This window comes from Cydia splendana, chromosome 11, assembly GCF_910591565.1.
Source record: "Cydia splendana chromosome 11, ilCydSple1.2, whole genome shotgun sequence".
NCBI classification, from domain to species: Eukaryota; Metazoa; Arthropoda; class Insecta; order Lepidoptera; family Tortricidae; genus Cydia; species Cydia splendana.
This window is the reverse complement of record NC_085970.1, coordinates 11,035,075-11,053,254: the sequence shown is the minus strand read 5'-3', so window position 1 is coordinate 11,053,254 and position 18,180 is coordinate 11,035,075. Positions and strand designations below refer to the sequence as shown.

General features: G+C 37.4%; 1 protein-coding gene across 5 annotated transcripts in view; it reads right to left on the bottom strand.

Moving 5' to 3' along the window:
* LOC134794875 (uncharacterized) overlaps window positions 1-18,180 on the bottom strand; it is a 114,706-nt gene that overhangs the window by 36,017 nt on the left and 60,509 nt on the right. For all 5 annotated transcript variants that reach the window (XM_063766691.1, XM_063766692.1, XM_063766693.1 and 2 more), the window contains exons 2-3: window positions 13,202-13,337; window positions 11,966-12,143 (exon numbers count right to left, since the gene is read on the bottom strand). In XM_063766691.1, the coding sequence (XP_063622761.1) occupies window positions 11,966-12,143; window positions 13,202-13,337 (314 nt within the window). The remainder of the gene's footprint in view (window positions 1-11,965; window positions 12,144-13,201; window positions 13,338-18,180) is intronic.

Below are 18,180 nucleotides of genomic sequence, written 5' to 3'. Positions count from 1 at the left end.
CAATACTTACGCTATAGAATTTCCAATTTAGCAAGAACCCTAAATGGCATAACGATCCCGTGTACGTTTCCGTGGAAATACGATGGAAAATAATTATACACTACCTACATATGTAGATACATACTCGTATGTTAAATAAAACTACCAAATAACCTTCTGTTTTATTTATATCCACTCGGCCGTTCACACAAACCGATTTGAATGCAAATTCTGGCAATCGTCCTTCAAAATTGTATTGCCGGTGGGTACTCACCTATATAAATTTACATTATAAAAGTGTGTTTTGAAGTAACATAATAAAAACTATAGGTATTCGCTTGATACCTAAACCATTTTTCTATTACTTTTTTGAGGACTAATAGGACTTCAGACAGAAACCTATAAAGACTCGTATCAATAGTATTAATACATTTGTAACATATGATTTTAATCTCAATGATTCAACTCGTGTTCATGTATTTTTACAAACATGAGGAAGATTTAATAAATATTACACACTTTTATTTAGCTTCACTGCGTATAAATCTATCTATCTATCTATCTATCTATCTATATCTCTTTCTATATATGGTGCTTCAAATCTTGTAATTTAAATTTGAAACCACTTCCGGGTGTCTGCATGATTGAGCTGAAATTTAGCATTCTTACATATTTCCGATGACAATGCAATTATATGCTAACATGGAGCTGAAGATGCAATCGGAAGGTAGCCAAAGGAACTCTTCGATGGAAAAACATAAACACATTTGAGTTTTGACTCATTTGAAAGGTCTCGAGAAGTACTTGATAGACATGCAAAGGAGAGAAAGTACAGTCGGCAATAACAGTGTGTATCAAAAAATATTTTTGACGGTTACTTGTTTTCTTACTTCTTTATGTGCCTCAAACTCTGAACATTACACGAAATAGGAAAGTTTACACTGATGCCCACCATCTGGCAAGTCTAATTCTTCACACATAAATGTTTGTCTACAGCTATACTAATCGCATCTTTATGTATTCGCAATAAGGCTTACGATGTCCGCTAACAGTGTGGTCGATGGTACCTACATACAATACAAAAACATTGTCAAAGTAATTAGTATGGGCTATATGCTAACTATTTATGTTAATGAGCCTTCTTATTACTGTTTACGAAAACAATGTTCTTTATTACTACGTTTTGTGACAATAACAACCCATAATTACCAAATATTACTGAAATAAAACAAAATTAGTAAATTCTACGACTTGAGTTTACTTTTCGCGAAATTCAAGCTTCAAAGTAGATTTTTAGTGTCTGCCTTTAAGCTGTTCATATTTAAATTATAATCTGCCGTTTTATTCCCGCTTTCAGTTCATAGTGTGTAGTAATGGGCCGTATATTTTAAACTAACTAAATGGTCAATAAACTTTTCAACTGCAGATATTGCCTTCATTATTTTATTAACATCGCAACAGCATTCGTTTGCTGATCATTACCAAGATCATCATACAAATATAAGCCTTATGCCGATGATATTGAATTGAGATTAGACAGGTATTGGGTGTTGTTATATTTAAACCAATTCAATGTCACTAAACAAATTAGGCGGTGTGGGTGTCAGATGTTGAAGATTATAGGATTGTTGACTACATGGGATGAAAATAATACCTACTGCAGGTTATTTTTGCCTGCTCGTGTAGTTAGAATATTATTACCTTATTCATTTAAAAAACCGTATCAGAGGCATGCCGATTGTGAGTATAACTTTATATTTTGAGGCATATTATTTAGATTTAACTTTTATCATAAGTTCCCTAGTTACTCAATATTTTACGATTTAAGTACCTAAGAACATTATAAAACGAATTCCAAAATAAATGTTTCAGAGTACCGTAAAACTGGGTCAACAGAAATCGCGGGGTGAATAGAGAAATTGTTTTGACATTAACTAAGTAAAAGTTAGCTAACCTGGTAATATAGTATCTGTAGTAAGTACCTAAATAATAAATAATATCACTAATTTTCTCTATAATAAAGCATTTTTTTGCAAAAAACCAATAACAAGCAAATTTACGTGATAAAGGGGTCAGTGGACACGCATATGGGGTGAACAGTTACGCCATAGGGAGTGATTAGATACAACAAAGGGGTGTAAAGACACGCCTTGGGGGTTAAAAGACACGAAAAAATAATTTTGTATCAAATAGCTGTTTAACAGATATATTATATACCATTTGCCAATAGAGTATCCACATAATAATGACCAAATTCGATGCCTATGACAGCTAAAACTTTATATTTCTATTCACCCCTTTCTTGTGTCTATCGACCTCGTTCGAAAACAGGTAGTTTTCTTTGATTTTCTCTGAATTGGGTAGGTAAAAAATTATTTCACAAATGCGAAATTGAAGAACTAACCAAGACTCAACAAATGATATCAAAATTATTACTTTTATCATTTGGATTATTGGCGAAAATCGTCGTTGAAGTTGAAAATCGTGTCTTTTCACCCCGTTTTACGGTATTAAAAATTACCTCATGTAGGTTAGCAGTCTATAGCCATGCTTTTTGATTTTAGGAATGTTTAAACCCACAAAATCAAGCTCCTGACCTGATCATAGGGAATGGCTTGCAAAAATTAACATTAACTTGCAAAATGTTATATTCGGATCGTAACTACGACCTGAACAAATAAGCAAAGGTTTTTATAAATCAGTATAACACTGATTATATTAAAAACAACCACGTGTTTCTGTTTCCATGTAATAGCGTCAAGAAAACATAAAGATGGATTCTGTTCTCTGTTCTGCAATACACATTATACACAAACTGACCTATTTGGCCCGTGTACAGTCACCTGCAATAATATGTTACACAACGAAGGCCGCTAAAATATCTGCCACGATCTTATTTGTAGAGCCATAGGAGCGTGTCACATGTTTTTGCAGCCTTTGAAGAGTAACATATTATTGCAGGTGACTGTACGCTCGTCCCAAATAGCGAACATTTTGCGACTAATCCAACTGCAAACAAACACAAATGCCAGTTGTACTTGTATTACAAAAAGAAAACATAATATCACGCGATTTGACATTTTTATGGTGCCCGATAGCCATAAGAATAACTAGGCAATATGTTATCGTTTTTTGTGTAGTCTGTGCTCTAACTAGGATTGCCAACTTTTTTTTGGTGGAATATAGTATTTTCCAGAATAAGGAATAAAAATATAGTACATTCCAAAACAATATAGTACTTTCAGATAAAATACTAAACATGAGTGTAATATACGTTTAATCGGAAATATAGTATTTTAGCGTACTATATATTTTTTCCAAAAGTATATACAGTGAAACCTGGTTAATTGGCACCTGGATAAATGGAAAACCTCAATAATTGCAACCCAAAGTCCGGTCCCGGTCCCTTGAGACCAAAAGGCCTCTATAATTGAAATTTTGGAACCTCTATAATTGCAATTTAGATTTTAGGGCTTTTCGTAATTTTGCCTCTGTAATTGACCACATCGCAACTAAGACCTCTATAATTGACACTGTGCTAAAAAAATCCGTTATTTTTACTCTTTTTTTTACCTCTATTATTGAAACGAGTTATACTTATTACCTCTGTAATTGAAATAATGTAGTTGTAGACAGCAGAAGCAATATTTTAATAGCAATGATCATTTTATTTATATCTTCATCCAGAATTCAATTTATTTATTGGGTATCTATCACAGCTTGTAGTAGGTGAAATAGTTTTGATTAAATCAAAAACAAAGTATGCTTTTTACATTCTAATAAAACTTTCTTCTACAATTCAAGGGATTTTTTTAAACCCAAATGATTAATAAGAAAATAAAGTAGTAATTAATGTAGTGTATAAGTGCAAGTATAGACAGAAGCTATATAATAGACCAGAAACCCAGAACGTAAGCGTGTAAATCTATTTTCAATGGTTATTTGCACCTCCATAAAAGAAATTTGTCAGAACGCAACCTCTATTAATGGAAACCTCTATAATTGACACAACGATTTTTTGAACCTCGTTAATTGACACGACCTGCTTAAATGAAAAACCTGGTTAATTGACAAAAAATGGCCGGTCCCTTGAGATTGCAATTATCCAGGTTCCACTGTAGTACAGAGAGCCAAAATATAGTACAATACTATATAATATAGTACGGTTGGCAACCCTAGCTCTAACCGAGACAAATGCTTAAAACGTGATCGATAAAAGGACTTTTGGTTAAGTAAGTATTTAAAATAAATACAACAGAATGGTGATCGTAAACACTTCACTCCTTCTTTTACTTAGGTACTGAACTCTTTTGGTTCATTTATATTAAATTTACTTTTAGCGTTTATTTTAGGGCAATTTCGTTTTATTGATTTACTCAAATCAGTTTCAACAACTGGCTTGTTTCAAACCCTTTATGAATAAAGTTGGTGATAAATATATGGTCATAATAAGAGTAACAGCATTATAAAAACGTAAACGTAAAAATAACCCTTAAAACTGATATAGGACATATATTACAAGTAGTTCAGTATAATCGAATAATAAGAAAACCTACGGGTCGGGTTGGCAAGGTGCAACAAAATTTAAATATTATGCTAATACCTACTAAAATAGTAACCAAGCCTCTAGATAACCTTTTTATTTATACATTATATAACTAGCGGTGCCCTTGGTTCCACTCACATGGAATTTTGTCTGGTCATTTTCTGTCCCTTCTTCCAGTGGATTTCCAAAAATAAAGTGGCTTATGTCCGTCCTCAGGACTTATTTAAGCTTTTACATGCCAAATACCCAAATAGGTATTTATCATCAAAATCGATTCCGTGAAAAGTTAACTGACAGACAGAATTTCTTTCGCATCTAGGTACTGTCAGCAGCATAAGTTGCTAAGCGGGCGAGTTGTTCAAAATTACTTTGACACACACTTATTTTCTTAACAATAAAGTCGCGTCAAGATCATTATGAACACCTCGCCCGCGTAGCAACATCTGCTGCTGACTGTCCCAAGATTGTAATCTGATGGGTCGGTCTAAGTACATGAGATATTTGACCTATGACTTCCAGATAAACTCACTAAACTCAGATAACACTGGAGAAGAATTTCTGTTCCACCAGAAAATTCCTTAGCTACAGATTTTCTTTTCACTTCGAATATTTGGTTCTATCTATAGATTCCAATCAACGCTTATATCAGAAGCTTTCTCATGTCTCCCCCAAGCAAGCATGATGCTGATAATGTCAGCATTAGCTGTAAAGAAAGTAGAACTAAAACTCAAAATCCGAATACCATAATAAAAAATTAAGTTAGTATTTGGTACCATCGCTGGGGCTACTAGAATCAATCGCAATAATTGGAGCATACGCTTTAGGTATCTACTAACAACATTCGTTCCATTTCATAAATAGTTAAGTTTTCGAACTGCATTGGACACTCATATTTACAATCAGTTTCATGGTGTCCAAATAAATAGTCCCATTAATGCTCTATTTTAATCCCGCTAAGTAGAGAAGACGACATTTTTAAAATAAAGCAGAACCATATTATAAAATTCCATTCTCATTTGTATGCACAACTTGTATCCTCAACATATAACATAATACAATAACAAGGTGCTAACAGCAACCTGGCACGAGAATCTGTGCAATTGTTTCATTCCTGTACATATGAAGATACACAGAAGTATCCATAAGTACGCATAAGTAGATTCGATCGATAGATATTGTATAGGAATTTACTTCATTTGTCAAACTAGGGGCGCGATTCTTTCTTAGAATTTACATCTCGTATACAATCTATATCTGTTTGTGAATCACTGTTGATTCACAAATCAGAACATTTGTAAAGGAGTCCCAAATGACTTATAGAGAAGATAAGATAACAGTTTAAGTGCAATATCTTTTATAAATAAGAATAAAAGGCACATTAAAACTGCTACTGCCGTATTTCCAATGACAAGGTGTTTAATGTCACTTTGATAAACCTGCACGACTGATGTCCAGCCCAGTAGGGCTAAGATGGTCGGTTTTTTTATCATCTGTCATCATGCCTTTACGTTCTAACAAGTTACGTAAGTGCGAAAGTGACGCATGACATGACAAGTGATAAAAATGCGACCATGATACCGCCGCAGTACGAATATGATGGTCGTATTTGTCTACGTGACAGGGTGATAAATAGTCTCTGTTAAAATTGTTAAAAAGCGACTGTTATTTTATCACGTGACTAGCACCATCTATAATACACCAGCCGGCCTAGCCAAGGATTGGCATCTTGGCTACGCGGCCTGAAGCACTACCACCAGTTTTGACATTGACAGATACGCTCGCGTCTAAGTAACTTACTTTCTATGCATCTCGCTCGTACTCGCATATTAGTGCAAGCGAGATGTATAGAAAGTAATTTACGTAGACGCGAGCGTATCTGTCAATGTCATAACTGGTGGTAGTCGTACTGGTGGGTTCCTCTAACTTAAACCAAAGATTCCGAGTAGTGCCCTTGTCGGCAGTCTATTTAGCATGCGCCTCGCGTCTACGCGTCTTTACGACCGGCAAATTCCTATCGTTATCAGAAGTGCAAACTGTGGGCCCGATCACGCATTTGCCATGCAAAGTGTGAGGTTAGTCATGATGCAGTTTTCTATATTCTATACTTATAGTGTATTCAATTTATTGTTTATGCACAATTGCCGAATATTTTTGTGCAGAAGGGCTGTTGCAAACAAAAGCACTAATATATATAACCCTTTTATTTCGTTTCAGGACAAAAAAGTATTTACCAATTACGCATCATTCGTACTTTCTATAGACCATTAGGTAATATCTACCATTTTTTTAGTAAAATGCTAAAAGATCACACTCAAATCACAGAAATACCTACAGTTCATTCCTTTGGCGTAAACCGACCCTTCAAAGTAACTGGCACTTCAAATGTTCCTATTTCCGCCTCGTAGTGGCAGTGTCAGAAAAGTTCACGACTCTGACCCATTTTTCACAATACGATATCATTTCAATGGCAAAGCAAGTAAATCGCTCGGCTAATCCAGTATGACAGTACTCTCAATTCACAAATAGTTATAAGAACGTTTGGGGCCCCAGTATACTGGTACAAAAGACTCAAATGGCCCGCAATACCAATGGCACAGCCAGGGTCGACACAGCTGCAGCGTGTATCATTTTCTCGAATAAATGCACCGGACGTGACATTCAAAGGCGACGGAATTGGTATTTCTGTTGGACGGAGGAAATTTTGGAAGCAGTTGAAGGCATAATATAACATGAATTGTGGCTGATTTGGACTCCAGTTAGGATCGCCATTTTCGGAATTTTTAACGTTTGGAGAAGACGTTTCTCATCGCTAGGCCTTGCGAGGCGAAAGAATATGTAGGCCATGGTAAACGAGGACGGTGAAAAACACCCCGGTCCCAGTGCTCGACAAGCTAATGCCGAATAGTTAACTAAGTTGACACTCTTTTGTCGCCTATATTGCTTATGACGTAGGTATGTTTAAAGATGACATATGTACTGGGACAGTGACAAAGTACCTACGTTGGGACCTTGTAGTTTCGAAAATTTTATACGACTCTGCCATTAGAGTATCCTTAAACACCCTTACATAAGCATAGATAAATGTGACGTTCCACGGGAAAAGGTACCTTATGAGGGTTTCTAGTTTCGGAGATATGAAATGTTTTGTAAAGAGGTGAAAAAATGCTCATTTTTTTTTTATTGTGTGATCTGAAACCTTAATGCGTAACGTTTGTTTACCTGTTTTTATTTTTGTTATAAGTTAGTTATAAGCCTAGTAATGTCGTCTCAGAGTTTAGTAGAAAAGGTACCTTATGGAAAAAAGATTGAAAATTCCCAAAAAAACTAGTCAATACGGGAAAATAAGTTTAGTAGTTCTCTACCAATTTCCTGTATTAGCATTCTGCAAAACTAATTTGATAATTTCAGTTCTGGTTGGGGCGCCTCGCAAATATTATGACCGTACATAGACCGACATCACAAATCCAAGTAGTCTGCTATTATACCAAAGTTACAGTACTCTCGTCAAGTCTTTCTTAGCTAGAATAATCTTCATTTGGTTTGGTCGCATGCAGTAAATCAGCCATTGGTTTGCTGAAAAATGCCAATACCCGACGCATTACCTTATGGAATATCTGAGGTCATTGAACCTCAATGCCGCTTATCTTCAATAGAAACCGAAATATATTATTGATAAGAAATAGACGATTTATACCATTACCAAAATATTATTAGTTTATCCTAACTGTTCCATCATCATCATGCCTCATCATGTAACTTAATCACAAGGTACCTTTTCATTACATACAAATTATTGGTCTTTTTTAAGATTATTATGACGAAGAACTAATTAAATTTGGGGCAGTTTAATGTAAATTAATATTTTCTATTCATAAAAGATAAACTGTAATATGATTGATATTTACTAGTGATGTATTATTAGATTTATTTCCATAAGGTACCTTTTCGTAAATGTATGGAGCAAATACTGTTATTGTTATGTAAGTTTAAAGTGGCATAAGGGGTTAAATATAGTATTTAGTTGGGGTTTTAGGATTTATTTCATTTGAATGACAGAATTTCTTTCATATGTGCTCAGAAAAATTGATTGTGTGTCACATTAAAAGTAAAAATATTCAATTTTGTGATTTTATATGAAAAAGTCAGAAAATACATTTTCACCTCTAAATCGGTATTGTTTGTTGCTTAAACTGTCTGTCAGTGTCGTTTTCTAATAGATAAAATTTAAATCTTGAGAGCTCATTGCAATCAATCGTGAAAATGAAATAAAACTTTATTTTCAAGAGATTGGTTAGTATACACATAAATCAGTCGATATCAAAAGTTTCTATTTGCATTACAGAACAAGTCGCAATATTTTTTTAATCTCAGATATATAAGGTATTATTATTTGTAGTCAACTATGTAACTTACTTCAGGAACATAGTTTTTTAGGCGGCTAAACTTAAAACTTCTCTATCGTAAAGTTGCTCATTTCACAACATTATTTTCAAAAAATCATATCTCTGTAACTACGCAACCTAGAAGGTTGATCTTTTGTGTTATCGATAGCTTATTTATTGTAGATTACTGGGGTATGCATAACTCCATACCCGCCATAAGGTACCTTTGACCGTGGGACGTCACAAATAACGTTTTATCCCGTGAGTCCGGATAGTTAAGGGTAAATGACTAGATATACGAGGTACTTACATATGCGACCCAGATTGGGAATTTATGTCACTTGAGAGACCCTACATAAATTTTCAGATCCTAAGTAAACCTACGCGCATTCCATCTTACATGTTATCGAAACGCTGACCTTCTCAATCGATTTTATGCGTAACCCGCTATCGCGAACTTGCTCGGATATCGAAAGTGCATACGATTTCTATAAAACTACTAGATTTCACCGAATCAATCAGCCATATACAGAGTGATTTTGTAATTTATGACCATATGCACAGTCAACAACAGAGCTATGAATACAGGCAAAGTGTCAAAAATATGTATACAGTACTTTATTGCCTGTACATTAAGGTCGTGTATACATATTTTTTGCACTTTGCCTGTATTCATAGCTCTGTTGTTGACTGTACTCTGCGGGGTGAATATATATGTCATACGGACACCTTTTACTATGGGCCCAACTCCGAAACGCAAAAAAAATCTGATGTCTCATACAATTCGGTGGATCACAGTTATGTCAATGGTTTCTATGGAACATCAGTTATTTTTCTCGTTTTCAGGGTTGGCTCGATAGTAATAGTTGTTCTGTATGACGTACATATTCACTCTGTATATATAGAAGTCATTTATTTGGAACTTCGAACCTTATACATATCAATGTTCACCCTTAAACTCTTGAAAGGATGATTTTCAAACTAAAAGCGAGTCATTCATTTCGAAGGATAACCACCGGTAGGTATATAGATTTCATTTGCATATGTTTTTTTATAATTCAGTTGTTATTATTATAGGCAACCCCATGTTATAATAGGGTTTTAAAAATATCCCATCAAGTACATAAAGTGAATCTAGGACGAGCAATTTCAGCATTCCTTATAGTAACGCGAGGGCAACACGCGACAGCCATTATATGTGGGCTGGCGACCCAAATATGGGCATGTTTAAAACGTAGGTATATGTAGTATGTTCATAGTAATTCATTCTACCGTTCATACTAATTCGTGGTCAGACGTTATTCTCGGTAGTCAGCCAAGAATTTGTAAGCTAACTTTTTTATTTAAATTGCTAAATTTTCTATTTTTCGATTAATATAAACTCAATTAATCATTTTAGCAATGATAATTAGCAACAGATTCCAGGTGGCAGCTAAAACAGACACTTTCCAGATAGGTAACCAAATAAATAACGACTTTAACTATGGAAGCAATCCCAAAATATAATTATCCGTAGAAAACATTTTTCCAGAGCTAATATGAGCCAAAAATTTCGGACTCGCATACCGCAATATGTTGTTGTGTAGGTAACGTTTTGATATATACCTACCTACTTAAGTACCTACTTACATTATGTTTTTATATGTGACAGTCCGCGTTTTGAGGACATAAGTAAAGTGCAACGACCGATATAAATAATCTTATTTTTAGTATCCTCAAATGCGTCATATATATATATATATATATATATATATATGTTTAGTTAGGGTATATGGTAGGTATATGTATAGCTTTAGTTATGACCAAACAACAAACATAACATCTACCAATAGTCCATAAGGATTAGATATGGGCGAAATAGGTGCAGAGTGCAGACAAGCAAAATTTCTACCAAATATGTGTTTAATTACCTATACATTCGTTTGTTCATGCTGATTCAGAAGACCTGAGCAAATTTAAATTGCTCTTTTCATCAATTTGTACTGCCCGATTCGAACTTTAAGATACGTCACTTAATAGATCTAGAAACGATATGGATTAGATGTGTCAGTGTCAAAAGTGGCGTTTTTGTTTGAAGAAACGTCACGTTTGACTCTGACACATCTAATCCATATCGTTTCTAGATCTATTAATTGACGTATCTTAAAGTTCGAATCGGGCCGGTAGTTTATAATGTCTGATGCAAACTATTTACTGACTGTTTTAGCGTTTGCAAAAATATTCTATTAGCTAAGATGTCACGCTAGATCTACGATAATACTCTTGTTAAAGTGTTCTTATGTTGCTTGTTGACCTTAAGTAGAGAAGGACGGCACGCTAGCCTCGCCCCGGCGGGAGCTAGAGTCTAGCGGCTAGACCAGCCGGCGTATTATGGATGGCTTTATCCACGTGATAAAATAACTGTCACTTTTTAACACCACGGAATAGAAAGTGACGGACACTGTTTTATCTCGCTGTCACGTAGACAAAAACGACCATAATATCCGTGCAGGGGTCTGCAAACCGTGGCTTACGAGCCGTAATATGCGGCTCTATGGAGCTACGATTGGCGCTCTTCAAGTAACAAATATCGCATTTAGAGTTTTGAGAGCACTGAAAACAACATTTACGGCACTTTGAGATTCCTAAAACTGATAATTTCTACTGCGGGTGGCACTTCTTATCTAAAGTTTGCCCATCCCTGGGCTAGACTCTAGGTACCCTCATTAAAGAGTTTAGGTACAATTAACAGATTCGCTGCCAGCGACTCGCTAGGTGGGTTCTCTATTCGTAGGTACTCTTTCGCTACAAACGGGAAAAATTGTCTTATAGGGTACGCTTGTGGCTCGCGCTGGCAGTGAATGTGTTAAGCCTTACCCTTGAAACTTATCTTGAACCTTGGAACCTTATGCCTTGGCCATGAAAAAACGCCCATGCAGACGCCAGCGACAGTGTCGTATCGTATGTACTTATGTAGTTTGCACAGTTGTATGTATCGACAACGCCATTATCAGCGTCGAGTAAGCGTTTTTCATGACCTCCGGGTTACACTAGAATCACTAGATAACCATGTACTGACCTCAGCATCGAACTCGCGCCACACCGCGAGTTGCCGCTCTGTCTCGCGCGCCGACACGAACAGCGCGACGTTGCCAGGCCGCAACGCGCGCAAGAAGCGCGGCAACGACGCGCCGAGCACGACAGCATCGTCGGCGTCCGCGCCGACCGCTGAGCGGATTATCAGCTTCGATTCCGATCTGTGGTAACAGGAGAAACAGAGATATATAAGATAGTTATAATGGAGGAAGTGACAATGATAGCTGCTTGTAATATGTTCGTAAAGTCACTTTGCTACGTTTAACGATAGACTTACACTTTTCACTACTTTTTCAGTGCGCATGACACAAGTGCTGCGTCATGCATTTTCGAAGAGTTTTCGCTAAATAGCGTGCTACGTGCTACGGCGTAGCATTCGTAGCACACCCTGCACAGCCGAGTGCCTCACCCGTACAGATCTCGGCGCAGTTTATTAATTCGTGCTCTGCGCAGACGTGTACTGCAGGATAGTACAGTCACCTGCAATAATATGTTACCTTTCAAAGGCCGCAAAAATATGTGACACGCTCTTAAGGCTTGGCCACATACAGAGCGCGACGCAGCGCCGCGTCCACGCCGCGCGACCGCGGCACATGCTAACAGGTTACCGACGTCAAACAGACTGCGTCCCGCCGGTATCACGCCCCGCTTCTGTCGCGCCCCGCGCCGCGCGGCCCATTGCGTCCGCGCGGCGCGTGCGCAGCGCTGCGCCGAGCGAACGCGGCGGCCCGCCGCGTCGCGCAAGGTCACGTCAGTAGGATCGGACGTAGGCAGCGAGCGGTGCGCCGCGTTCCCGCGCGGCCGCGCCGCGTTCACGCGCGCCTTGAGGGCGTGTTGAGAGCGTGAGGCCGGCGCGATCGGCGCGCGCCCTGTTTGACCAGGCTTCGCGTCGGCATCACGCGGCGCGGACGCGGCGCTGCGTCGCGCTCTGTGTGTGGCCAAGCCTTTATGGCTCTACAAATAAGATCGTGTCAGATATTTTTACGGCCTTCGTTGTGTAACATGTTATTGCAGTTGACTGTACAATTGTACATCCAGTCTACTATATGACTAGCCAAGTATCCACGTACCCGTACCCCTCTATATAGCTTGTACTACAATAATTTGCCCAGACGTGTACGACATAACCTAACACACGACCATTAAAAAAAAAAATAAACTCCTGCCTTTTTAGGTGTTTGTATTGGCAGGGTAATATTGGAGAGTCCAATAGTCTCACCTGTAGATCTCACTCTGTCCCGACGTGTATGACATGGCTGTACATCTAGTCGCATGTGTGGGTAACACATGACTGGCCACGTACTCCTCGAGGCACTCCAGCGCCCGACCGGACCCATTATAGTCGCAGTATACCACTGGAAAGAATGATCCACTTTAAAATGATTAAAATGATGACGTAACTGATGACCGAAGAGCTGGCGGATACCTCGCACAACGTATCAGCATTGCGATACAGCGAGGAAATGCCGCCAGCATCCTTGGTACAATGTCTCAAGGGTCTATTTTAGATTTAAGCTAGTTATTAATTTCTTTTAGTAATACCACTGTATATATATTACTGTATAATTATATCTTGTCAACTTTAGTATATTTGTCATGAAGTAAAAAATAAAAAAAACCGGGCAAGTGCGAGTCAGACTCGCGCACGAAGGGTTCCGTACCATAATGCAAAAAACGGCAAAAAAAACGGTCACCCATCCAAGTACTGACCCCGCCCGACGTTGCTTAACTTCGGTCAAAAATCACGTTTGTTGTTTGGGAGCCCCACTTAAATCTTTATTTTATTCTGTTTTTAGTATTTGTTGTTATAGCGGCAAGAGAAATACATCATCTGTGAAAATTTCAACTATCACGGTTCGTGAGATACAGCCTGGTGACAGACGGACGGACGGACGGACGGACGGACGGACAGCGGAGTCTTAGTAATAGGGTCCCGTTTTACCCTTTGGGTACGGAACCCTAAACAAGAGTGACCAGTGAAACACCATTGCGTTGTGCAAGACAAATACAACCTAATATTTAAGCTCGATTGTAATAGTATTGGAATTGTTGGTAACACTGAAACAACTACTATAAACTATAGCGAAATCTTTAATATTTAGTAGAGTTAGACCAAGAAAAGTCTGCAGCGCTTTTGATAGCCCACGCAGTGCAACTGTTATTTTAAACGTCAATCTTTTATGAAATTATGACGTATAAATAATACGTGCACTGCGTGGCCTATCAAAATCGCTGCAGACTTTTCTTGGTCTAACTCTTTTTTCTTGTTATACATGAAAGTGTAACACTAACGAAATCGTCACTTTAAATATAAAACAAATCGTTGTTAAAACATTGCCTAGCTAGTAATTAAGAATACAATATGTTTCACGTTTATACACATTCTGATCGCGGCAAGATAACACATAAGTGACATAGGTATTTTACTGTCTGGCTTAGGTACACCTAAGTTGTGTAGATAAGACCTATCTTTCCGAAGTCTCAAGAGGATCTCTAGTTGAAGTATGTTTACAATTTTAACCAAGATATTTACTCAGCTATACAAAGAGAAAATTAAGCACCTACATATTTATCTTGGTATTGTAAGGCGAATACTTGATTATGTGTATTGTCTCCTATGTTTTTTAAGATCCAATCATTGACACTTTATTTGTTGCCTACACTACTACGAATTAAGACTATTTAAGACATTTGACAGGGAGCTATAGTAAAAGAACGGACCCAAAGAATAAGACTAGACTAGAAATGAAATAAGCCAAAAACCCTCTAAATATTAAATTTGAATTCAACGATTGGCATAGTGAAAGTTATGACATTTATTTAGTAATGCGAAAACGAAAATAAAAGACTCAATGAACTTATGTACCATCTCCCACACTGTTAACTGTACATCGGTGGACCTTACGCCTTTTGTAATAAGGTCCACCTATGTACAGTTAGGAGTATTGCTGTTTATACATTTTTTTTTTCAGTCGTTCGGTCGAATAACGACCAAATTATTCACCTATCAAGATGTACAAGTAGTCTAGTATTTTCTGGACATACCTACAATACGTGTTTATTCGGTATCAGTCATACTAAGTAAAAGAGCATAAGTATATTTTATTTGTGTCCTCGCCCTTTGACCAACCCCCATGGGACTCACTAATAACTCCATGTTGTCGTAAAAACAAATTGCTCATAAACATAAATTCGTAAACCCCCAAACGAGTGCGTAAATTACCGAGGGGACAGCCTGTTTTACGTACGTTCAAGTGTCATTCGCCTGTTCATTATACAGGGTGCCCGTTTGAAGCGATAAAATTAAAAGTTTATACAGGGCCATGTTGCATAACAAACTACAACTAATATTACAAGCGGAGCTCCTTTTTTAATTAGTGAAATTAGAAAAGGAGTTCCGCTTGTAATATTAGTTGTAGTTTGTTATGCAACATGGCCCAGGTTGAACGATTGAAGCGATAAAATTAAAAGAAAATAACCTGTCGATATTTCATTCCATTTTTATGCCGCTATTTTATTACACTAGGACATATCGATCATACTTATCTGTTGGAAAATGCTTTTTTTTTATAGCAGCTATATTAGCTGCAAGGAATAAACACGTATACAAAACAACCCTTTATTATAAATGAAAAAAGTTAAATAACATTATATGGGATGTCTTCAAAGGCAATTAAAAACTAAATCCATAATTGTTGAAAACAAAACAACCAATATCTAAATTGCTCAACATGCGTGAAAATGAAACCAGTAGCTAAGCTACTTTACAAGTCCACTTTGTTTTATCTTTAAATTACGGCACACGCTGTGTTAAGTCGAAATTTGATTACCTATACGCACCTATACATGCATACTGCATACCTATATGTACCTATGATGAGTTGACCCCGCCGCAGTTTAGTTGCAACAAATAGTCATAAGCGTATGGACCTGTTTTAATTTCTTCTAACACCTTCACTCCAAAATGAACCTTAACGCCTAAACATTATGGTCCATCGACCACGGATATCATTTACGGTGACCTATTGCGCGGAGTGAATTTAATGTAATTTGGAGTTAAATATGGACAAATCAGTGCAAAAAAGTGGACAATATAACGGATTAAAATGTGTTTAAGTGAATTAAAGTGAAAAGAACGATATAGACTGGTAAATTTAGGATTTACAACCAAATGTTTCTACAACCGTTATTGTACGAACTAAATTGAACTGAGTGATTTGGCATGTTTCAAAAGACAGTGGAATAGTGCATTTATACATAAACAGCGGCAAAATAAGATAGCAGTGGACATTACGTACTTATATGCAGCGCGTACTTACCTACGTACTTATGCGCTTACCCTACACGGTAAAAAAGTGAGTGCCGCGTTAGAACATTCTAGAACTTGGTGATTCGGTATTTAATTTGGTGATATCGTAGTAGTGAAATTACACAATGGAGCAGATAGAAAAACGTATACTACTTCAGAAAGATACTTATGAAAAGATAGAAAAGGCTTATAGCAACTACAAAAAGTCGCCTAAGGAGAGGATAACTATTGGATATGTACAAGGAAGAATGGATACGTTAGATACTTATTGGAAGGAATTTAAGATAGTTCACGAGAAAATACTTTTATCGATTTCCGTAGAAGACAGACAATTACTTCCGTACTTCTCCGAGGATATGTTTGACCAGTTTGAGGAGTTGTTTTATACATACAAAGGAGAGTTGAGGACGGTGTTAATGAAGCTTAGTTCTGAAACCGAAAAGGTGGACACGTCCAAACAAATTGTGAGTAACACAAGTACATCCAATAGTGAAGTCCGTTTGCCTAGAATTTCCATACCGACTTTTAATGGGAATTATACAGAGTGGCAATCATTTCACGACCTTTTTGTGGCATTAATTCATAACAACACGTCATTAGAAAACGTACAGAAATTACACTACCTGAAAAGTAGTCTGACTGGCGAGGCTGAAGTATTATTGCGGCAGTTTTCTATCACCGGAGAAAATTATACCGAGGCATGGGCGATTCTGAAAAGGAGATATAACAACAAGAGATATATAGCGAATACAGTTTTTAAGAAGTTTTTTGGACAACGAGCGTTATCTCAAGAATCGGCCTCCGCGATTAAACAGCTGTTAGATACCACTGTAGAATGTATGAACGCGCTGAAGAATTTAGGTTTGCCTACCGATCAGTGGGATGCAATCGTCACGTTTGTCGTCATATCTAAGCTAGATGTCAGCAGTCATAAACAATGGGAAGAGACAATTAGTGAAGACAGTTGTGATGACTTGCCTGGATTTGAAAGACTGAAGCAGTTCTTGGAAACACGGTTTCGCACATTAGAGATGGTAGAACCTGCAAATAGAAGTTACAAACAACCACCGAGTGTTAAACCGAAGTCATTTCACACAACGGCTAGCAACGACGATCTGCAATGCACCTTCTGCAAAGAAAAGCACTACATACATCATTGTAAGCAGTTTAGCAAGCTACCTATTGAAGAGAGATACAGCTACGTTCAAGGCAACAACTTGTGCTTTAATTGTCTCATACCTAATCACACCGTGTTTAAATGCAAACAACGCACGACATGTCAAATCTGCAAGAGAAAACACCACTCCTTATTACATAGAGAGAAGAAAACAATAAGTGAAGACAAACAGGTTACAACTGCAACGAAAGAGGATCCGCCTGCACACACAAACGAAGAAAAGTTTGTCACCAAGGTCACAGCGCATGTGGCAAGCGGAGAACAGCCTGGTGAGAATATATGGTTAGCCACAGCACTGGTAGACGTCACATCGAGTTCAGGTCAGTCACACGTCTTCCGTGCTCTCATTGATCCAGGTTCAGAGGTGTCACTAGTTACATCAAGAGTCGTCGATTTATTAGGTTTAAAGAAAAACGAGATCAGCGGCGTCATGTTTGGTGTTGGTGAAGGTAATCGCACATCTCTTAAGCACTTAGTAGATTTACAGATTACGTCTAGATATGATACAAATTTCTCATTTAATGTAAACAATGCATATGTGTTGAGGTCTATAACGCGTTTGTTACCTGAAAGGGAAATTAGAGGTTATACTTGGCCACAGCTTAAGGATATACAACTGGCTGACCCCAACTTCAACGTACCAGGTAGGATAGATATTTTACTTAGTGCGAAAATCTATGCTAAGATAATAGACAATGGATTGATTAGGGGG